Source organism: Mesoplodon mirus (assembly GCF_964341445.2).
Source record: "Mesoplodon mirus genome assembly, chromosome: 3".
In the NCBI taxonomy this organism is placed as follows: Eukaryota; Metazoa; Chordata; class Mammalia; order Artiodactyla; family Ziphiidae; genus Mesoplodon; species Mesoplodon mirus.
Genome location: NC_138978.1, coordinates 132,475,455 through 132,500,536, shown reverse-complemented (window position 1 = coordinate 132,500,536; position 25,082 = coordinate 132,475,455). Strand labels below are relative to the sequence as shown.

The 25,082-nt window shown below is 34.6% G+C and overlaps 1 protein-coding gene across 8 annotated transcripts in view; it reads right to left on the bottom strand.

The window, feature by feature from the left end:
• CEP170 (centrosomal protein 170) overlaps positions 1 to 25,082 on the bottom strand; it is a 145,198-nt gene that overhangs the window by 29,410 nt on the left and 90,706 nt on the right. For 6 of the 8 annotated variants that reach the window (XM_082615760.1, XM_082615761.1, XM_082615757.1 and 3 more), the window contains exons 8-12: positions 24,488 to 24,964; positions 20,220 to 20,863; positions 8,139 to 8,288; positions 5,224 to 5,350; positions 1,208 to 3,043 (exon numbers count right to left, since the gene is read on the bottom strand). In XM_082615760.1, coding sequence (XP_082471886.1) covers positions 1,208 to 3,043; positions 5,224 to 5,350; positions 8,139 to 8,288; positions 20,220 to 20,863; positions 24,488 to 24,964 — 3,234 coding nt within the window. The remainder of the gene's footprint in view (positions 1 to 1,207; positions 3,044 to 5,223; positions 5,351 to 8,138; positions 8,289 to 20,219; positions 20,864 to 24,487; positions 24,965 to 25,082) is intronic. The other 2 variants (XM_082615763.1, XM_082615764.1) reach the window with 1 other exon arrangement.

Sequence of the window (25,082 nt, the reverse complement as noted above, 5' to 3'; positions counted from 1 at the left end):
TGATGATCATCATCACCTCACCCATAGACCAGGAGAGAGATGGAATGTGAATGGAGTGGAGGAAAGCAGCAGTGAAGAGGAGAGAGGAGGAACAAAAAATGAAAAAAATAACACTCACAAAGTACCACTAGTTTTGGGTCTTGTAGGCTATATTGTAATAGAAGTCAAAATTTAAAAAAAAAAGATTGCACACCAACTTTCCCTTTACTCTTCACTCAAGACTTAGGGCTCACTTAGATGACTGATGAAAATGAATCTTCAAGTCTTTTAACAGCTGGTTTCCCCTCAACTGTCCTTTTCAGCCACACCCACATATGAAGCTGATTATGAAGTGATGAGACCATGTTTACAGGATACACACCAATATCTGTCTTAGTACTCTTTGATCACATATGTATTCTCACTGGCTATGGCTTTGAATATGAAGTATATAAACAGACAAATATGCCAGAAGCAGTTAATTCTGGTGGGGAGAAAGTAGCTTTTGTAATTATTACAATCAATGACAGCTAATTACTCTCATTAGTTAAATGATATAACGGCACCTTATGAGATAATGCTCATAACCAGTTAAATTTCTATAGCCCAGTTTCGCCCACGTGCTTAGTGACTGTCTCTCAAATCCATCTTCTTTCACTGCAATAAATTAAGGATCAGTTCTCACCTGCCCCGACCATAAACAGATTTAACTTAAAAAAATACAAGATGTTTCAAAATAAATAGGAAAAAAGGATAAAACCGATTATTTCATTTAGCTCTGAAAGGAGAAATAAAGGGTATACTGCTTTTCTTCAGACTCTTAGAATTATGTGAAGATGTTTAAAAGTTAAACATGTCTTTAGAAACACAATATTAATTTTTATTAATTTCTATTGTATAAACTAGATAATAATTCCTAATCTAACTTTGACACACAAATCCAGATACCTCACCAACTAGACAATTAAAATTCCCAAATCGGTTCAATATACTTCTAATTTTGAAATCACTATTTTGCACCAGGACATTAATTGGAAGTTTGTATAACTTCTGAATTTTCCATTTACTAAGCTAAATAAAGTAATTTTTATAGGAACAAAACCCTCTACAGCATGAGTTTTCTGATGAAAATTTTGGGAATCAACACTAATATTTAATTTTTTTAAAAAGGAGTCCCAAAACATAAAAGAAATATGCTAATATTATAAAAAGTCTGGATCCCATTTACCTGAAGGAGAGCCATGTGTTGAGGTCATACTTTTGACCTTGGAGTCAGATAGTCGAGAGATACTGTTAGCTCTAATTCTAGGAGAAAATTTATCTGAAGGTACTAATCTGGCTCCACTTCTAATGATGGCTTCTGCGGTCCGTGAAGAGGCACTGCTTCTAGAGATTGTTGCTTCAGAGTCACTGCGAGCTGATAATGAGCCAAGCCTTGTTCTACGAGGCTGAGCTAACAAATCAATCCTAGAAATGTTACGCCTTCCTGTGGGAGGTTTCGATGTCGAACTTGTTGTGGACACTTCAGAAGCCACAGATGCTTTGTCAGCATCGGCAAGTTCACTGTCTGAAGCTTCACCAAGTCGGGCTCTGCGCAAGAGGGAAGTCCTGGTGGGTCGTGGCCTTGGGAGAGTGGTTGATTTACTGGATGAACCAGGTGCTCCAGGAGAAGTCTTGGATTTAGTTACTTTACTTCCTTCCAGTTTGGAATGTGCATGCTCATCCGCTGAGGTAAGTGGAGTCCTTCCGTGAGATTTACAAGAGTAAGTTTCCTGATCAGATGACATAACATCAGAGATGGCTGAATGAGGTACACTAGAGGTTTGGTCATCATCTGTTAAATCTACTGAAGGCTGCCTTATTCTTCCACTGGACTGCACAAATTTACGACCCTCTGCCCTAGAACCTACGTCTGTGGAACGACTTTTTGTTTTCTTTTCAATTTTCTCTCTAGCACCTGAAGATGATGACTTTGTAACATCTTTGGAAGGAGAACCTGTGGAACACCTATCTTTATAGAGACTAGTGAAACTCTTTCGCTTTTGGGTTGACTTCCTTTCAGTCTCTCCAGTAACCAGGCTGATTGTACTAGCTGTGTCCACATCAGATTCAGGTGAAATGGAGTTGTCTCTGTTATAACTGGGAGTATCTGGGCCTTCATCAGTTTTATTATCTTCACGCAGTTTAGCTTCTAGAAAAGCCATTACTGCTTCTGTGTCTTTTAGAATAAGGGTTGTGTCCAAACTAGAATCAGTATCCATAGAATCACTTCTTTCTCGTATTCTGCTGGCAGTTGTTAACGCTAAAGAAGAGGATGTAGATGAAGCCTGTTTATTTATATGGGGAATAAGTTCTATGGGTATGTTGGGGCTAGGTTTTTCTATAGTGAAGCTTCCTTGCCGCACTAATGACTTGGAGGATTCCTTCTTGTCTCCTCCCTTTGAAGTCTGACTTTTCAGAATTTCCTCAGCTTTTCTTCGCTTACTCTCGTTTTGTATCACTCTTTCGCCTTTGCTTATAGAAAGTCCCGGAATTTTTTCTTGAGGTTGTGACTCCTGTTTGAAAGGTTCCTCCCTACATCTATCTATCTGACCTGAAATATTTTTTGAAGAAGATAATTTAGTAGGTGTCCACTGTGCCTGTTCCTTTTGTTCTTGTTGCTGGATTTTAGCTAATGTTTGCTTTACAAAAGAAGCTTCCTTATCAGTTTCACTTTTCTCCTTTCCAGAATAAGAGCTGCCTAAGTGAAGCAGGGTTTTATTATCTCCACCACTTTTAAGAGTCTCACCATTTACTGCCCTGTTCATTTTACTCAGGGCTCTCTCAGCATCCTGTTTATCTTTCTGGTATACCTGTGTAGGTGCTTCTTTCTCCTGAAGTTCCGTGTCTTGCTTTTCTCCTATCTCTGACCTCTGTGCTATAACCTTTGTTCTGGAGCTCTCAAGAGACTTTTCTTCATTTGGAAGCTGGGGAAGGGTTCTTCTCTTTCTCTCTCCCTGACTAGCCAAGGAAGTTGCTGAGCCAGTACTTCTCACTGAAAGGCCAGATTCACTGATATCTGTATCTATAAAATGAAACAACAAATAAGGAACTTACTGGGGCAAACGAGTATCATATTATCTTAGATTCTGAAGTTAAGAAATGGCTTAAGTATAAAGTAAAACTTTGAGTAAATAAGCCAATATTGTGACAGTGTAGTTTAAAAAGAAAATACAATGCCAAACTGCACAAATAGGTAGATTACTAATAGAAGAGTCAAGAAAGCAAATTGTATGAGATGAAAATCAGGGTCATCTGATCTTAAACCTACATCTGTTGCTCTCTTTTTTCCCTTAATGTGTTTTATGGCAGAGAAGTTTACTGTGTTCATTCTTGCTTTTGTGACTTGTCGCATCTGTGAAGTTTCGCTCACAAAAAATGGACTCTACGTAGGGTACATAGAATTGCAAAAATAATGACTAATAAACACTGTTTATTTGTTATACTTTGAATTACATAGTAAAGAATAATAATACACCTGTTTTTTAATAAGCATTATTATCTACTGAAATAATGAGAAGTTTGGATTTCCTAAGTAAAACAGAAAATGTAGAATTTTAACAAGGTTTTCTAAAGAAAAATTCAAAGTTCATTAAAAGATTTTTAAAAATTATAAGACCGGAAAAAGGTGACAGGACCTGCCATAATTTTACAAACTGAGGTATTTTTAAATTATGATCTTCTGGTATATTAAAGCCTCAAACTGAGAAGCCAATGAGAAAATATATAACTTTGATTTTTCCATGTGAGAGACTTTGAGAACACTACTTAAGGAGGACTTTCCTGACTGCTTATAAACGGAATGTATTTCTGAGAAAATGGATCTTTTTAGGGAAATATAAATTAACATATAAAGCATTTAAATCTTTTGGGGATAAGTGGGAAAAAGATAATAGATATAGCTTCTGTGGGTCTTTTCTTCCTTTTATAATTCTAAAATTTTGGCATTTAAATTTCATAGCAATACTATGGTTATAATGTAGGAAAATACCTAATAATTTACTGATGTAACTTTAATTTAGCAATTAATCATGTTATTTGGTTATGTCTTATCTCCTTCGTGCTACGTGAAGCACTAAACTGTAATAGCTATTTTATCTTTTTGTATTTTTCTAGGATTTCTCACACTGTCCTGGCTCCTAACACACTCAATGAATATTTGACGAGAACATTTTAGATTATAAGTAGATTTATCAGCCTATCTAAGAAAGTTCATTTAGAACATGAAACAGGAATGAAATAATGAAGGCCAAGTACTATTAATTTTTATTACAAGTATAAAATTTTTCTTTCCACAGCAAATAATCATTTTATAATGATTCTTTTGTAAATTTGCCTAGCCTCTCTGTCTGTTTTCTTTGTTTCCCAAACAGTAATCAGTTTATGTGAACCAAGTTGCAAATTACTCTGTCTTTCCAAAGATTTTTGGTAATATTAAAAATTACTTCTAGCTTCTATGATAAATTATATAGCTTTTCTAGTACACTGATGTGTACCTTGCTCAAATACTTGCTGACTAATGTTTACAAAATTCCTAAACAGATTTCTGGGTGCCACAAGTCAAAGACAAAACAAATTTCTATTTCCATTTCCAATAATACAACTAAGAATACAGGTAAAAAGCCACATACAAATTCTCCTTGAGAGTTTTATTTTTAATTAAGAACGTAATTAACTGAATCTAATAACAAAATCATAAGAGGCATATAATTTTGTGTTTTTTTAAAGAAACTTTATATTTCAGTTCACAGAAATATAATAAAAAGGTAATAAAAATCATATTACATAGGTTTGCAGATGATGTATTAAGTAAATTAAATACATATTAAGTAAATTCTTTTTCATTGAACGTATGGCATAAAGTGGCATTTAAATATTTGTTGTGTTAATGAATGGGATAGTTTGGAACTGTGTTAGTCTTATTTTTAAATTTTCATTTATATATATGTTGTATATATATAAATTTGTGTGAGTATGTATATATATGCTTCATCTACAAATTATCTCTTTATCTTCAGTTAGGGTTATATTTTAATGATATCTACATTTTTATTGAAAATAAAATCTATATACAGTATGAGCATGAGACCATGTGAATATGTTTATTTAGGTTTAATTTACATCTCACTATATAGATTTAGCTTATAGTATTTTAAAAATTGATGTATGATTCACAAAAAAAAAAGAAAGAAGGAAAGAAAATACCATTCTCTAAAGCAACAGGTACAGACAACTCCATTATCCTTTCTTCTTGATCATGCCTTGTATGATTGGCAGCCAAACTAGCCCATTGTGAAACCCAACGCTTGTTTCCAGATGAAGATGTGCCTTCCTAAAGGAGAGAAATAAGAGAATGCAATGACCTAGTCTGGTCAAATCTGATTCTTGTGTTCAGAGAATTCCATTTAGTCATTAAATTCCATTTAACCTATCATACAAAGCAATATTTAAACCTCACATTGATATATTATCATGTACTAAATTTCCTCATATGTAAATTGAAGATTTTCTAGGCACCTCTTTTAACTACAACATTATTCCTGTGAATGTAGTATAATTTTCTGTACTTATTATGTATAACAATGGTACTAAAATAAACTCTTAGAGCTTAAAATTTACTGCTACTAAATAAACTCAGGCGTACTACAATAGCTTTGTGGCTACCACAGTGAAGTTAGTTCTACTCCATTCTACAGAACAGAGTTTAAAGACCTATTTCTAAGTTGTTCTCCAGCCCTCTAAATGTTTCCAAGAATCAGACTGGTTCCAGAGTCTCAAGGAGTATTAAATCTCCCAGGTCATGTCTTCAGGGATTTCAAAAACAAACCCAAAGCTTTAGGCTTCTTTCTACAACACTTTAGTACTTCCAATAGAAGCTAGAAATGACTCAATCTTTAAGGATTTTTGTATAACCAGTCTGAACCTAGACCTGCCCCTGTCTACATCTGTCTTTAAGGCAAGTACTTAGTCAACTGTGAAACAGAATTTAATTCATGATATGCTTCCACAGACTTATGGATGCATATTGGTAATTCTTAAAACTAGGTCAATCTAGGCATTTAATATGGAAGATCTAGGAGTACAGAAAAAATGTTTCCTCACTGAAAGTTTAAGCCAATGCTTAGTATTGAACCTGTAATGACAACTAAGGAATGGATAGCTCTGACCAAATTTTATTCTCAATTATTCAAAGCAATATTTTATTAAAAGTGTCAAATGACAGGCTAGAAACTGATAAATATTTCATATAGACTATATACTATATGATTTCAAGAATAATAGATTAAAATAGGAAGTTGTACACATAGTGACATACATACAGTGAAGCCTAAGGGTACCAAAGCCTGCTGAATCTTTGAATTTCCTCCAAGGTTTCCTGGGGGCTGCTCACAGTTCTGAGACTGAAGGAAGTACCAGTACAAATCATGCTAGGAATACCCACAACAGGGTGGGTTTCAAAGACACACATTTATGTAGACTCATTCTGTGCAGACTGTTCTAATGGCTTGTTTAGGTGACTCCTTCAAAGGTAGGTACATACTCAGGCTATATATAAATTTACTTGGCATGGGCTGAGGGGATAGAGAGGAGAAGAGGAAGTCCTACAAGTTCACAATCACCAGCACCCTTTCTAGATTAATCAGAATACTAAAACATTGCTTCAAGTAAGTATCACTCGCTTTCAATAATTACACATCTCGTAAAACAGAAATCAAAATAAAAATTCTCTAAGATGAAGGAGGAAAAAAGAATACTAAAATACAGTAATTGTTTTGACAGTTTTCAGGAAATAGCAGGCCATAAAGGAAAAATTTTTACATTAATAAGCAAATATGTATGTGTATTTAGTTGTCTATAAAGAATACTTACATTTCACACAAATACCTCATTTATATTTTGTTTTATTTATATCTTAAGATTTTATTTATATTCAACATTTATTTACTACTTGTATATTATAAATTAACTCATTTCCTGAAAGGCAATATATGAATAAAAGAATGAGTTAAGAAATCAAGTCTCCTTGAGGTTCAAATTCTGGCTCCACAAGGTACTAGTTTTAAGACACTGACCAAATTAATTTCTACATACTTCAGTTTCATTATTTGTAAAATGGTGCGCAGAAAGCATCCACTGAATGTTAGATCTTGTTAGTTGAATAAATTGTAATTAATTAATAATTCTCAGTCATATACTTTTTTTAACACTTCTTTCTGACATATCAGTGTAGAATGAAATTCTAATATTTCTGATAAGGGAATAAACATTTGTTGACTGCATAAATCTCAGAAAATTACGATGCTGGGTACTTTCTAGGCTTCATATCCTTCCTTGTAAATAGGTTTTATCAAAAATGCCATTTGTATAGATGAGAAGACTGAAGATGAGAGAGGGGAAATGACTGACTCAAAGGTATTCTGTTAAATGTGGCAGTTCTGGGATTTGCACTCAGGTCCTAGAAGCTCTACTATACTATACTGACTCCAAAACTATCTTAACCAAGCCACCCTTAATTAATTTCACATTATTCTAGTTATATCCTGGGCTGCACTACAAGGGCACTTATTTAGGTTTCTGTTATATCTATCAGACACTACCATACATATGTTCCCTGGCATGACAGATCTTTCCATTCCAAATACATGACCTCCTAGAAAGTATATACAGTGTATATTTTTTTGTCTTATCTCAAAATGTCAATTAGATTAGTGAGCATATAGCTCTCATTAATTGCTTACTGAAATTTAACATTTTCACTCACTGACAAAAGCATATTAATTTAAAGTATTTTACAAGAGGATATATCAATTGTTTATAATAATATACAGTTGACCCTTGAACAAAGGTGGGGGGGTGGGGGGAATAAGGGCTCCAACCCTCTATGTAGTCAAAAATCCATGTATAACTTTGCAGTTGGCCCTCTGTGTCCATGGTCCCCAATCCATGGATTCAACCAACCATGGATCATGTACTACCATAGTATGTACCTAGTGAAAAAAAATCTGTGTGTGAGTGGAGCTGCACAGTTCAGACCTGTGTTGTTCAAGGGTCAGCTGTAATTACAAATGAAAAAAATTTATATTTTGTGCAAGTAAAAAATATGAGAAAGATGTGTTTACCTCTGAGCTGTGAAATCCAGGTGTACTCAGTGGTTTTCTTTCTTCCATTACTACTGCAGCAGAATTGAGAGCCCAATCTTTTACCAGATCTTTATGTTTTTCTTTGATAACAGGCCTATTATAATCTTGATTGTCATCCACTCCAAATACCTAGGAGGAGAAAATTACTCTATAAATGAAAAGTCTGAGTACCAGATTAATATGTGAGTATTATCAGTAACTTCAGAGGCAAATAATATTTCAGGTTAATTTCATAGGTAACTTCAATAATGAGGGAAACTTGTTTAAAGATAGGGTAACATCCAATAGGAGTAAGAGCTGGAGACGAAAACAGGGCAGTGACAGCTTATGTAAATGTAAATGTCCTTTTTAAACATTTAGCAAAATGTACTATTTGATAATAAATAAGAGATATTCAGGATATTACATTTGTTTTGTTAAAAGATGTTTATAATGTTAAGCATTACAATAATGCCAAGAGTTAGGAAAGAGTACCACAGCTTGTCTCTTTGCTGTTATTTTTGAGGAGCATGTTGGAAGCTTAAAGGTATGGCTGATTTTATCTGTTCCTTCCCTAACAGATGCTTAACATTTACATATATGAGTTAAATTTATACATATAGTTTTCTAAGGTCCTAAGTAACAGATTTTAACGTATGATCTTTGTATAGAATATGCCATAATTCTCAAACTTTATATAGACTATAACATAATTTTTAAACTTAAAGGCCTTTGTCTGAAATGCAGATTCCTGAGTCTATGCACACAGATCAGCATTTTCAATAAGAAGGGTGCCTATGGTCAACACTTCTGAAATATTCTAAACACAGAGACCAACAATCAATCATGTGCCTTTAAGGGCAGTTACCTGAGTCTTACTCATTTATTGGCACATAATAGCCCCTGAATAGACTGGGAAAAGGTTATAACTAAATAAACTTTAACATTCTGTTTTACTATTAAGCCTACTTCGTTCCCAATGCTTATTATTTAAGCATAGTTACTTAGGACCTTAGAAAACTATATGTATAAATTTAACTCATATATGTATTTATGTGGCTCTAATTATCAAAATAAAGAATAATCATGTGTTTCAATTAGCACTTTGTAGAAAGGATCTTTAGAACATAACCAAAGAGCCTTCATTTGCCACCAAAAAGGGGAAAACCCTTAGGTTAAACTATTTTCCAGAAACCTTTTTAATGATATAGTATACCTAGCTGATAAATTCTGAAGTCCACATTTAGTAAAGCAGATACCAAAGTTTCAAATTCACTAAACTTGGAAATGTTACCACTAGATGGCATTACTTAATATTTAATTCAAATATAACTATAGTTTTCAGGAATTATGATTTAATATTCTGTTGAATCACTCAATATTTTAAATTATCTTTGCTTTAAGAGCAAATTGTGTATTATTAACTTTAAATCAAATATAAATTTTAATAATATATGGAAGCACAGTGTACAGAAGGAAAAAAACAAACCTGCTTCATTTTGCTAAACAGCAGAATTAGTAAGTTTAACAAGAACAGCAATAAAACCTGCGAAGTATACCTTTCCATGTGCTCTGCCTTCAACCCCACTTATAAAGAAAGAAATTAGAACTACTAAGTTATTTGACTATCTTAAAATAAAATTTTAAAATTATTTCTAACTCAAGTCACTTAACTCTACATTTACTGAAGTTTATTTCCTTATTTGTATAATTACTAGAAAAAAATTACAGTTCAAGTTTGGAAGTAAAAGAAAAATAACCACATGTGATTACTTGCATGTTGTATCTCTCTGGCATGTTAATTTACAAATTACCTTCAGTTAATTTCTGATTTGATGACATTTAATTCTAATAATGGACTTCCAAAACTTGATTTCCTCAAATATCTAAGCACCAGCAGTTTCAAATATATTAAATCTCTCCAAATCGCTTCTGACACTATTTTGAAATAATAACAAAAGACCCCCACACACAGAGAACTAATGTTTTTAGGGACGGGGACTGAAGTTGTACAGAAAGAGTACTCAGATGACTTTCTACAGATTCCTCTTAAAACATTAGAGATAGCTGTGCATATATATCTGTCAGAGAAGTAGCAATTTATTTTCCAAGCAAGTGATAGGGCCTGAAGTACAGCTGTATGAGCAAAGAAGCCTTCAAAGTTCATACCCGTATTTTTGATAGTGTTTTGAAAAATTAGTAATAGTTATAACTAGCTCAGCTTGAAATCCAAACTGTCATCTTCGTGTCTAGGTACAAAAAATCCACAACTTTTGTGTGAAAACAAAGACAGAAACAGCTATACTGTCTATGTACTTTGAAGCTATAATACTTTCCATATCTAAAAAAGTACATATAATCTGACATGCAATATAATGCTTAAACAGAACTTAAGAGCTCCTCAAAGCAGAGACCAAGTTTGCTAGATTTTCTCATCTTTTCATTCTAGATTTTGTCCCTAGGTGATTCCACCCATATCCAAGGCTTCACTTAAATCACCAACTGTAGACAGCTGCTCACCTACCTGTACTTTCTCCTCCTAGATGGCTCAAGGGTATTGCAAATACAGTATACTAACCCAGGCTCATGAATCTCTTCTCTTCCCCACTCTGACCAGGGCTCAATTAAACCCCCAAACCTGATAGAGTACAAACTCAGGTGTCCCTCACTCAGCTAGGAACTTTTTTAGGCTACAAGTCTAAACTGAGGAAGGGAGAGAGATCAGATATCTGTCCAACTTTTATGCTTCCACTCTAAGTAGTACCCTCCTCCCCAAGTTTGTCAGTCAGTTTTTAATTCTTCTGAAGGGCATGGGGAGGAAGAAGGAGTGGTATGGGAACAGAAAATTTCTTTTTGAACTTATATTCTCTGAGCTCTCTGGGACTGGCAGTTTAAAGATAACTTATTTATCTTAGGGGTTGGGAGTGGCTTTCATGTGCTCTCTCCTATAGTTCCCATGATCCAGGTGGATGCATCTCTATATGGGGGAGTGACCTGTGACCCTCCCCACAGCCTCTAGGTTTAGGGTAAGAAGACAGAATTATGGAATGTGTTCTCAATCTTTTCTTTTGAATATGTGTATGTGATAATCTGGCATTTCACTTTGGGATTTCACACCTATATCTCATTGACTACTTTAAACAATTTTAACAACCTGTTACTGAGATATGGTACTTGTTATTTGTAGGCTACTGGGCTCACCACCATAGGGCATTTAATATATATATATAATATAGATATAACTCAGTCCTTGCTCTCGAGGAGTTTAGTCCAAAACAGGAGCTTAGAAAAAAAAAAGAGAATGTCACCTGAACCATGCAGGGGTATTTTGCAGTTAAAACAATATTTCTATAAGAACCAGACAATATTTTTAGATTTTAGTTTTAAATTTAAAGAAACTAAACATTCTGCAGATGATAAAGGGCTAGTATATATAACACAAACCAAGCCTATGAAAAGTTTGCCCTTGGTTTTTCACTAGCATATTACCATTAACGACATTTTTGTTTAAAAGTTCAGACTATACTAAAAATGCCCACCGTATCTAATTCTGAAATTGGAGGTTGGGGAAGGGGGAATAATGGTATAATCAAACCAAAGAACACAGGATTAACTTTCATGGGGGTAAATATTCCACCTATTGAATACTTGTAAAGAGAGGTCAAATTACATTTGGCAAGCTCAGACATAGGTGGCTTGCTTCTTGTGACAGAAAGTGGAGACAAAAGGGGTGGGGGAAGGGAGAAGACTTAGGCATAGAAATATGATAATACAAATGTAGAGTAAATTGGCAATTCAATAGCAATAGTTCTTTATTTATTACTTAAAAAATTTTCCGAATCAGTTGAAATTCAGAATTCATCTTTCCACAGAAATGAGAAACATAATAGGTTAAATATCAAGCTCTTGTACGCCTATTTTAAAATAACAACTGAAGAATGGTACTGCATTAGTATACTGATCATATCAAAGGGTCTAAGTAAAAATGCACTGAAGTTTCACCCTCAGATGATGAGAATGTCTCTTTCTTCAATGAGCAAGGACCTCCTGGGTAAGGAGAGCAGGGTCTCTACCAGTTCAAATCAATAGTAGAGGTTCTCATGGTTTATGGAAATCACTTCACATATAAATAGTTCAAGAACTATGCAGAATGCTAGCCGCTAACATCAGGGAACAAAATCAGGAAGATTTAATAGAGAATTTTTTTTAACTTGTAATTTTCCATGAAAATCTAATTTCATTTTTAAAATGCAAAGTCCCACAATTTCAGTGGAATAAATGGTTCTGAATGTTTAACATTGTTATTTTTGTAACATATTTTTAATCAACTTCTAAATTGAAAATTCAGACAAAATTGTTAGAAAAAAAGGAGTTCAGAATGGGGGTAGGAGAGATATTTTATAATTTATCATGGTATACAAATAAACACATGTATATGCATGCTCATGTAGCATTACCCACAATAGCCAAAAGGTAGAAACAACCCAAATGTCTCTTAATGGATGAATGGATAAATAAAGTGTGGTATATCCACACAATGGTATATTATTCAGTCATAAAAAGGAATGAAGTGTTGATGCATGCTATAGCACGGATGAACCTTGAAAAGATATGCTAAGTGAAAAGCAGCAAGTCATAAAAGGCCACATACTATGAGATTCCATTTATATGACATGGCCAGAATAAGCTAATCCACTGATGCAGAAAGTAGATTAGTGGTTGCCAGGAGCTGGGGGACGGAGGAATCTGAAGTGACTGCTTAATAGGTATGGGATTTCTTTTTAGGGTGATGAAAATGTCCAGGAATTAGACAGTGCTGATGGTTGCATAACACCGTGAATGTACTAAAAATCAATAGACTGCACACTTTAAATGGCTAACATGGTAAATGTCATGTGAATTTTACCTCAGTTTTTTAAAAACGGCACTATCTGGACTTACCTTCTTCCTTTTCACCTGTCTGGGTAAATCTTTGTCCCCTCCCAAAATCTATCCTACATCCTTGATTCTTCCCATTCCTTAGGAGTCTTACAGCCACAATCTCTTCCCTTTCCAACACTGTTTACCATTGTTTTTCTATTAGCTCCTCCTTTTGTATACTCAAATCACACTCAGGTCTATTTTAATGCTTCTATAGTTAAAATGTCCGATTTCTCTCCTCTTTATGGCTTATTTCACTGTCATGAATTCTTTTCTTTCATCCCTAAAATCTGACTGCTCATCAATGACCATCTTACCCTTCCTTTCCTTGCCAAAAAGATTCTTAAGCACTAAGTCGTTAGGTAGGTACCACTAGAAATGCAAAGGTATCTCTAGTTTTCTACTAATCAAGGCAATTCCCCTGAAACTTATACATTTCTTCTGACACAACCATGTTTCTTAGTACAAGAAATCATGTTTCTTAGTACAAAGAGAAGCTTATAAAACATACAAGGTTTTAAATTATACATTTTAACAAGTTACTTTGAAATCAAGATATAAACTAGTTTCAGCACGTAAAATACAGGAAAACCTGTTTGTGGAGGCCTGATTGGATTTAACCAATCTACAAATTCAATGAAATAATTTAGCTAATATATAGCTAACCACATACAAATATTGATAAAAATGAAAAAAGCATGTCAAAAATTTTTCTCTCTCATTCATTCATTCAACAGATATTGAGTGTCTACTACATACCAGGCACTGTTCAAGGCACAAGACATACAGAAATGGTCAAGGCAAATAAGATCATTCTAGAAAGGAGAGAAAGAAAATAAACTAGCTAGAGGTAAGTTCTATAAAGAAAATCAAACATGGTAGTAAGAGGGGAATGCTAGGGCTATTTTAGGTAGGGTGGTTAAAGAAAGCCTCTGAAAGTAAATTATGAGAAGGAAGTAGGCATGGAAAAACAAAACAAAACAAAACCACCACACAGGGAAGAGCTCATTAGACTAGGGCACAGTAAGTGGAAAGCCCCTTAAAAGCAGGAAAATAAATAAGATCTCATATAATAATAGAGAAAGGAAAACAGGGGTAAACCTATTAAATGTTAAGCTTTTGACTGAAAAAAAGGTAAGGGTTCCCTTATGAAGCTTTGAGAATTAATATAGCAGGATAGGGTTTCCTATACCTAAGAAGAACATGGGGGTGCTAAGAAGGGGAGAGGAGCATCAATCAGAGTGACCAAAAGTAAATTCTCCTGATAGAAAATTTTTTAAAAAATTGTTCAATGAAGAGACTGCAAGAAAGAAGATTAGTATAAGAGGAAGAAAAATCAAGCTGTCATAATTTACCTGTTAAGAACCACTATTTGCTTCGGCCCATTAACTGAGATTATTTCTGGATTGACAGGAAGTAGAAAAAAATGTTAAGTCAAAACCCAAATGCAGCCTCTGTTATCAATGTCCTCTCTTATGACTCAAGCTCTTATTTGATCTCTTATCCTTTAGTTCCCATACATCTTGATTGGGTGTTTGAGTGGACTTTGAACATGCCTCCTTCCTCTGTGTTCTAACTGGCACTCTCTACCTAGATTCTGACTCTGGTTTATCATAGTTCCCTGGCTCTGACTTGGACCTAATGTAAAATCTTGCTGTGAACTTGAGTTTGGAATATCTCCATTCCAAACTGCTTAAACCTGGATCTAGGTTCTCAGCACGGACTTCCTCTGGGCTGACGCACCACTGTAGATGTTCTTCATTCCAGGTTTCCAGTCTTCTTATAGTTCTCTTGGTTCTGGATTTTTCCCTACCACCTGCTGCCTATAGAATCAGCACTGATAGATACAAGGCCCCATGAGGGGAGCGAATATGCTAATAAGAGGTATTTGGGGAGTCAAAACTCAGGAAAGGAGAAGTATCTGGAAGAACTGGTCTATGGTATGAAATTTATGGAGAAGAGAAACACTTTTTCAAGAGAACCTCAAGCCCTCTGCAATGACCAATTTTTCTCTTTTCATTTAATATTTAGCTTTCTGTTTTCGCTACAAATGTTTCTCATTTAGCTTGAAAGGCTATGAAGCAGCCCTGACAACATCCTCCTCTTCCCTCAGCAGTACTGTGGACGAAGGAGTGGGGAAAGAAACTGGTACTATGATGGGTTCTCTAGGTATCATCGGGAAGTCAAAGGAGGGAGGTCTAGGGGAGATTATCATTGCAATGGAAGATAATTACCTTTAATCCAGGCAGTTAACAGCACTTTCTTATTATAGCGCATCTCCATGTAAGCTTAGATGTAAAACTTAAGAGTTCTTTATAAATAACAAATAACAGACATTTGTGTTAATATTATAAAAGGTAAATTTGGGGACAAAGCATAAAATAAGTTTATCTACTGACAAACACACAACACAAAAGTACAAACCAAAATGCTGTAATCCCATAACTTGGGGGTTGGGGTGTGGATATCTCAGCACCTTTTAACTACCTAACAGTACAACCAGCACTGAAAAAGATAATAGGATTTCAGCTTGATCACCTCTTTAAAGAGATCCTATTTTAACAGTATGCAACTTCTCCTGAGTTCAGATGGAAATATATGTTCTGCTTATCTTCTCTAGACCCAGAAATACAATGCATTTTGGGGAAGAACTGAAAAGGCATTCTAGTACTTATATTTAATATCAGTGTATCATGTAACACTGCTGCTTACTCACTTTTTGAGTAAGTGAGTTTTTGATTCCAAGATACTATTTCCTTTTGGTTTTCTCTTAGTCCTCTGTTTGATCCTCCTTTATTCACTCTTATTCCTTTGTCCACCCATACTGGTGTTGCTAAGAATTCCATATTTGCTTCTTCTCAGGCTATACATTCTTTCCAAGTGATCTCATCTATTATTTTGCATTCACATCTACTCTCTTATAATTCCAAAACTGTTATTTTAGCCCAGACCTTTATATCTTTCCTAAGATCCAGACCTTTATATCCAACTGACTACTGGATATGTCAGCAGCTTTTTAATTGTCTTCTCTTCTTCCAGCCTTTCTAATTTTCAATCCATTCTTCACACTTACAACAGTGATTTGCACATCACTGCCAGATTTAAAAGTTTTCAGTGATTCACCACTGCCTTTAGCATTAAAAAATCTAAAGTTCTTAGTACGATATGTAGGGGCCTTCAAGATCTAGTCCAATCTCATCTCTCTAAAAGTAACTGTGGTCCTCTGAACAAGTCCTCTACCCTCCTGTGCTTTTGAAAAGGTTGCTCCATATTTTTGGAAAACCCTCCTTGACCATACCTGTTAAAGGATTAATTCCACATGTTTCAAAATGAGCTCAGTTGGCAATTAAATTCAATATTTATTGAGGACATTTTATATACCAGGCACTAGGTTCCTGCAGTCATGAAGTTTATATTCTTGTGTGCAGATGCACGTGTGTGTGTGTGTTATAGGGGAGTGGGGAGGCAAATAAATAAATGGGAAACTATCAACTGGTTACAAAGCTTATGATTAAAATGAAACAAGCTGATTTGACAGTGACTAGGGGAGGTTTTCTTAGATTGGATAGCTAAAGACTTCTCTGAGGAAAAGATATTTAACCTGAGATCCCCTCATGTAAACTATTGGGTACCCTTCCTTGAACAGTTTGTTTATCAAAGCATTCATCATACCATTTTTAATTCATATGTTTTTATTTGTGTATTTCTGTCCCTCCAAATACTTAGTTATTGAGGGGAAGAACCCTGTCTTTTCAATTTCAATCTCTCTCTCCTAACACAAAGCCTGGCACATGGTTGATGTTGAATAAAGGTTGATAAAAGTATAAATTAATGAAATAAACCAGCTCTCAAATAAGGGAGTAAAAAGGGAAAGAGACCACATTTTTTCAGGACCAAACAACAATTAAATTCAGATGGACAACAGCTGATGGTCCCAACTTCCATCCCACACACCCTAACTTCAAAAGGGAGAAAATGGATGACAGAGCTTACCCAAGCAATTTGATATGCTGCTTGAATCTACTCCCATCCTCCCAAAGTCCTTCTTATGCCTTGATTCTGACTATTTTTGGTCTTTGTTTTCTTCATGCCCACAGGTTACCTCATCTTCTTCAGACATTTGTTTCCCCAGAGCCTGACTTTAGTTAGCATGAATCTAACCTCTAGCTTTAACCACAGCTAGTAGAATCTCAGCTCTTTTTCTTTGGTATTCACAAGATAATGTAGTGATTCTTGTTTTCCCCTAGACTTATGGTCTTAGCTTTGTTTTCTGGTTTATACAAACCAAGAATGACTCTGAATTACCTACTTAGTCACATCCTGACATTATTCCCTTAAATGAATCCTGCTTTAAAATCTTGGTTTCCTTTATCCATAGTGTGACCATATAATTTGTCATTGAAACTGGGGCTCTTTTTGAAAATGAAAAAAAGATGCTTATGATAATTATAGATAGCAGGTATACACCAGGTTTTGTGGTTCCTCTCTCTATCCAGCAGTTTACTTTTAAAGAGTCTCATCTGCAACAGTGACTTCTTTCTTGGCTTTCTGCTATTCTGGCCAGGCTATTCCCTCGCAGTGTACCTTCCACTTGAACCTCAGATTTGGCCCTTTCAATGCTGAGGAACTTTTCAGGATTAATCAATACCTAGTGTAGAGATTCATATGTGGAAACTCCTAGTAAGGGTAATAACATAGCTAACATTTATAGACCTTTCACTGTAAGATAGGCATTGTAATAAGACTTTTATATATTTTACTGAATTTTTTTCATAACCTAGTGAAATCTCCTCCAGTTTATTAAAAAAATAAATACAGGCTTAAAGAGGTTAGTTTACTCGAGTTTACTCAATGTACTTTATCTAGTACATGTAGGGTTTGCACTTAATCTCAAATCTGTCTCCTACAAGTGTTCACGTTCTTAAATACTACAATATAACCCCCTCAGTGTAAGATCTTTTAATAGAGAAAACATCAATAACTATGAATGAAGTATCCATAAACCAAACAAAGCTATAATAGGATAAAATTAATATTAATCTGAATTTTAAAACTTCTTAGCATTCTTTTTTTTCCAAAACCTATCCTTTTATTTTCTATTTGACAGTATTTTAAATAACACTATACTTGTTCTCAATAACCAGAGGAAAAATTATAAACTTTAAAATAATCTGAAAGAAATGTCATTATTGATTCCCAATGATGAAAATAATTCGAAATCACCAAGAGTCATTTTCTATTGCTACCACCGTGTTCTTAGGTTTCCTTTAATATAATCAGAAAAATCACTTTATCTGTTTCTTAATTGCTTTATTTTGCTTATTAACAATTTTCATAACATCTATTTCCTAAATTAATGGTTCTCTAAAAGTTTGGAAGTCTATACCCCAACAGTAAAAAATTTTGATCATGTGCTCCTCAATAAATGGATACTAGAAATTACGTACATACACTATAGAACACACTCCTAAATAGAAATAAAAACTATGAAATTAGAAGTAAACATAGGGCTTCCCTGGTGGCACAGTGGTTAAGAATCTGCCTGCCAATGCAGGGGACACGGGTTCGAGCCCTGGTCTGGGAAGATCCCACATGTCACGGAGCAACTAAGCCCATGCGCCACAACTACTGAGCCTGCACTCTAGAGCCCGTGCTCCGCAACAAGAGAAGCCACAGCAATGAGAAGCCTGCACACAACAAAGAGTAGCCCCTGCTCACCACAACTAGAGAAAGCCCGTGGGCAGCAACAAAGACCCAATGCAGCCAAAAATAAATTAATTAATTAAAAAAAAAAAGTAAACATAAATCCAGGGCTTCCCTGGTGGCAGAGTGGTTAAGAATCCACTTGCCAATGCAGGGGACATGGGTTCGAGCCCTGGCCCGGGAAGATCTCACATGCTGCGGAGCAACTAAGCCCATGTGCCACAACTACTGAGCCTGTGCTCTAGAGCCTGCGAGCCATAACTACTGAGCCCACGTGCAACAACTACTGAAGCCTGTGCGCCTAGAGCCCGTGCCCCACAACAGGAGAAGCCACTGCAATGAGAAGCCCGCACACCGCAACCAAGAGTAACCCCTGCTCGCCGCTACTAGAGAAGGCCCACGTGCAGAAATGAAAACCCAATGCAGCCAAAAATAAATTAAATAAATAAATTTATATATATAAAAAAAGTAAACATAAGTCCTAATAATTTTCCTGTATCCCAAAGGGTTATTTACCTCGTCTTCTCTCTAAAAGACCACTCTGTAAACTCATCATGTGAACTAGTGCATCTCAAATGTTAATGTGCATATGAAACCTGCTTTTAAGCAGATTCTGATTCAGTATGTTTAAGATGGGCCTGAGATTTTGTATTTCTAACAAGCTCCCTAATGATGCTAATGCTGCTCACGTGCTGAGTAATAAGAACTTGAACAAGGGATTAATGTTTAGCCAAATTTATGTTTCTATCTTCCAGCGGAGGATAAAATATACAGCTGATTCTAAAGTCAACCTTCCATTACTGGGAGCAAAACTACTTTTTAAACCATACAACAATCATTATACACATTAACCAATAACATCAAAAAACAAATCTGAAATGTAAATAATCATCATGACTAGGTATACACTTGGTTAAACTCAGAGTATCATAAACACACTGATTTTGTTTTTATACATTTTTCTATCACCACAGACAGCACTGAATAGAAAGTAAGAGAAGAAACTAAGGAAAAAGAACAAAATTGATTAAAACATATGTATTTTCATCTGCTTCCAAAATTAGTAGGCAGGAAACCTTTGTTTATTATCAGTTAATGTTCATGTTTATATTAACAGAGTCATAGCAATCTGGTTTTGATTTTTAGTTTTTAAATAAATGCAAAGTGAGAATGGCCAAAGTATAGCATTTGAAAAGTCAATCTTAAATTTATACAACTTTAAAAGGTCCAACCAGCTTATATGTACAGGACTTTACATATGAAACTCGGGCAAATTCAGAATATAAGCAGAATAAAATCAGAAAGCATTTTGGTCTTATTGTTAGTCTTGCAGTTCCCTAACAAAATCCTAAAGTTTCAAAATACTGACTACATGAAAACATTTTATACTCTCTAGTAATTTCCAATAGTAATACACCACGAGAAAACTAACATCATACCCAAATTTCAATTATTTACCTTGTCAATCATTTTTCTTGCTTCCACTTCCTCACTGTTGGGATTCTCTAACTCAATGGTATAAGTACCCTTGTCACTTTGGTCATCATCATTATCCTTTTCAGAAGCAGCAGAAGTAGCTTGATTTTTTAACATTTTATCCATCTCCTGGCTTGGTCTGTGCCCCAGACTCCCTGAACTTCTTAATAATGCAGTTTGTAGGAAGGGAATTGACACCGATGGCTCCTCTGATTTCTGTTTTAACAATTTCCCATGTGGAACACCATGCCCCCCTCTGTGGTGCGCAGAGCTAGTCTGTAAAGACAAAGAAACCACTTTGGCATCTGCTGTTGGAGATTTTGTTTTTTCAAGTTTTGTATGTGGTGCTGAATAAGTAGTTTCCTGACACAAGATTCCCGTACTGTGAGTAAAAGAATATGACCTTCTTTTTCTGGGATTGTCTTCATCAAAGAATGCAATCATAAAAGCAGTTTGACTTACAACAGCTTGGTCTTGATGCTTTTCAGTAGCCTGGGTCTTCTGTAGCTTTTTCTGTTCTGAATGGTGGCGCCTTAAGTGTTCCTCAAGAGTTGCACGTTTGCTAGAGCGCCTGTGAGCCCCAGCATTTTCTGAGTCGCTTTGTGTACCATCATCATGTTTATTTCCTGGACACAAAAAAGAAACCACATAATAGAGAAGGAAAAAATCCCATGTAGAAAATTAGAAGCACATACAAAAGTTCTGCTTGTTTTGCCCCCTTCCCCTTTTCAATCAAAAGTCATATGTTCTTTTCAGTAACAGGCTCTGCAAACTTCCCTCAATTGCAATGCTTACATTCAAATTTTATCAACCAACAATGAGTCCTTTATAAACAACTGAATAGGATTACTTTTCTTTATCCAAATTTTAACTTTATAATGGTTCACCAATGCCTTAACAGATAAGCAATGCTATATCTCTGTGACACTCTGTATTTATAACATTAAACATTAATCCTGCCTTTAAACCTTATACTTTATTTAAGCAATCAAAAATTTATTTTTAGCATTAGAGAGAAAAAGACAGAAAAAAGTGTGATCCCACTGAAGTGCTTATCATTACATAGGAAAAGAGAATGCAAATGCCATAAAAAAAAGTGATGAAACAACTTTCAGTGACGTTCAAAACTTCCAAAAGTATAGCATACCTTGCCTTTTTAATATAAAAATGCGAATTTGTAGTTTCCACCAATTATTGTACAATTCTTTACAAACCTCTTTCTAGCTATGAGAATTTTCGCAATTTTGCATGTGTGCTCATTTAAACTCTGGTGGCTTCAGCGAGTTAAATAAAGCATGCTAAAAGGCCTAGCATGGAAAAGTGCAGTCTATGAAATCCTACATAAATCTACCAGACAAATGGCATGGTGCTAAATATAACTAGATAAAAATATGTCTTCTCTGTTAAACATATAGAGTCAAGTTAGAATACCGTAGTTGAATTTTGAAAACATCAGCTTCCTACCAGAGGTTTTTTTGTTACCCTTCATAGTTCTATTAGGGATTAAATGTGAAACTTTATGAAAATTACTTGATGTTTCACTGATTTAGAATTCTTATTATCTAAATAATAAGTACACTAGAAGAAATAATCAAATGACAATTATTATATTATTATAGCATGAATTTAATGGAAAGTCAAGAGCTATTCTATGCATGTTTTAGATTGAATCACAAATGAGGGCTGAATCACAAATGAGGGCTTAAATGATAGCTCTTTAGAAGAAAGCTATAAATTACTCTAGTCAACCACATGTATTCCAATACTTCCAGGACTAAATCTGAAAATCTTTCTTCAAACTAGCAACTACTGAAAATGCAATCTGAAAGGAAAAAAATGGTGTTTAATTTAATTAATGGAATTCGTGCCTTGGTAATTAAGCTAGGAATCATGGATAGGCAGGTGGAATGCAGATATTTGCTAGTTCAAATACAAAACTCACTAAAAACAGGACATTGTACAACCTATTTCATGTTGCACTGGATGCACTGAAAAGGAATCCAGTTTGTGAGAGCTGTAAATAACTAAACTCCCATATTTCATGTGTAGTAAGACCAGATAACCCATATCACACACATATACAATATGAAAATGTCATCTTTACAGAATTTAGTTCTTGTAACACCATACAAACAGTTGGCACTTACTTAGCATCAGGTCCTTTCAGTATCTTTTCTTTAAGTTTTGGGTTAAAAATTCTCTATAGATTAGCCATTTTCTTTTCTCAAAAATTATTATTCTTTTTGCATTTCTCAGTGTTATACAAGATAACACATCTGATCAGAACTGCAATTTCTGTTCTTACTTAACAAAAAAAAAATTACTTGGAACTGTTCTTAACAAGATTCTTTCTGTTTTGTCTATTATTAATCAGTCATTAATATGTTGAAGTTTTTTCAGTATTTTTAAGGGTAGATTAGCTGTACCTAGTCAGGAGTTGTGGCCAAAAAAAGCTGCAACTCTCCTAAAGGGTAAAATTGTATGGGTTTTGTGAACATTATTTTCTTTAACTGTCCCAAAGCGCGTGCACGTCACTCTTGCAGGAGCAAAGTTGTTTTGTTTTGCCTACTTTCAAGTTTTTGACTAAACAGTTGCTGAAAGTCTATTATTAAAGTACAGTTATAATAAAAGGGTGTAATAAGAGTTTTTTGTTTTTCATTTGTTTTCTTTTTTTTTTTTTTGGCCACACTGAGGGGCATGCGGGATCTTAGTTCCCCCACCAGGGATGGAACCCGTGCCCCCTGCAGTGGAAGCATGGAGTCTTAACCACTGGAACTCCAGGGAAGTCCCATAAAGGTACTTTTTAATGGTGTCTTTTAAAAGGATATTTTAGCTCATTTTTGTACATTTATTAAGGGTGGTCTAAAAAAGACGATGTCATTTCTAAATTTTCAAAGTTCACACTACTTTTTATATTAGAGGATATCAGTATTATTTTATCCAATTCATAAAAATGATCAATTTACAAATGGGTAGCTTTCATTTGTGAGCTTTAACCTATATATATCAATACAGGTATAGGTCTCAATTATATATTTGCTATTATCTAGTAGGAGTAAAGACAACAATCACATGTTAAAAGTTCATATGCCAGGTAACTGCTTATGATTATAATTAAATATAGAAATAGGCCCTGACAAAGAATTAGGTAATCACACCATCTCACTATCCTGAAATGCCTTAGAAATAAATCAGAAATAGGTATTTCTTCATTAGCTGAATAGAATCCCAAGCCACAAAGTACAGGTTAAACCAGGGTCAGTCTTGTCAATTATAGTGAAGTCATTCATTGTTTATTCAAATTACTGAGTACCTATCACATACTCAAGCCCCAGGAAAGAGATATAAGGCAAGTAATATATAATCTCTGACCTCAACAAGTGTTCTTTTAAAGCTCTTTAACTTTTTGTATAGTAACAGAATGGTCAGATTAACATGCAATCTTTTCCCTTACAGACAGCTTGTTGAATAAAATTAAGACAGAGTAACATAAAACTGTATTCAGAAAATTCTAAATTAATTAAATTAGCAAAATCAATGGAAAAAAATGATCAGTTGATACTTCGATGTACAGGTATAAAGAAAGATTTTACTAACTTTCATCAAGTATTATACTAATAAAACATATATAATAATTATTTCACAAATAAACCTTCAACTACAATTTTTATAAAAGTCTTACTAGTGAAAAAATTCTTAATTCAATTAATTCCCAATATCTCTAAACAAAAAAAATTTTTGTTTCATGAGTAACCTGAGAAGAGTTTGAAACACTCTACCAACAATGTGACTATATTACCAAAGTAGAACTGTCATCCCATTATCCAATGGCTTAAAACTTTCAAAATCTACATACTGCTATTTTACAGGAAGCACATAATAGAGAAGAACAGAATTAAATATATCTTTTCCTGAAGTCAAGAAAATGATGAGAACTGCTTTCTAGGGAATTCCACTGGTGAAATGAATGAATCTTTTATTTCCATAAGAAAAAGAAACATATTTAATGGCATAAATACAAATTTACAAAACCAATCTGGTTTTGGCAAGAAAATGAAGGCAGACTGTTTTGAATGAGTAAGTTGGATGTGGGCAGTTTGGCTGGCTTTTGAGCTTTAAAATCAAATATAAACCTTCAAAAATGCAGAAGCTTTATACCATATAGTTATTTATCTAATAATAGGTTGGTAACTGTGAAGACTGAACTTTACCATAAAATAGCAAGTTCTAAAATGATCAATTCACTTTACCTTTCAACCTTTTTAAGTAAACTGGAACATCACTTTTAATACTTTTGGAATCCTCTTCTGATCTTTCCCATACCATCTGAGGAGGGTTGTTCTGTGCTAGCCAGTCAGCTACTTTGTTTTCTGGTGCCATCATTCCAGTTTGAATCCCTGGCAGGTCTTGTGTTCCAGGAGAAGACTTCTTTGATTTGTGGCGCTGATCAGAAGTAAATTTTGTCACATGATCTCTAATAGTTACTTTCCCTGGGGTACTGTCATCAAATTCAATGGTAAATGAAGCATGCCCTGCACCTGTTGTATGAGAACTTGGTGTGTCTTTTGTTGGGATTTCATGAATAGTGCTCTCTGTTATTTGTGATGGTTGCTGAAATTCTTTTGTAGGGATTTCAAAATAACTTGGTTCCCTACAGAAAGGAAAAAGTACTTCTTCATTTGCAGCTGCAGATTGTTCCTCAACTTGCTTGGCATCTATGCTGCACCCTAATAAGAAAAATAAGAGAAAATTCAAAATATTTGGAAGCTTCTAGCACTTGAAGAAGTATAGTAATTGCCACTTGTATTATTCCATGGAAATCAGAAGGCAGATCATAGTCTGGAT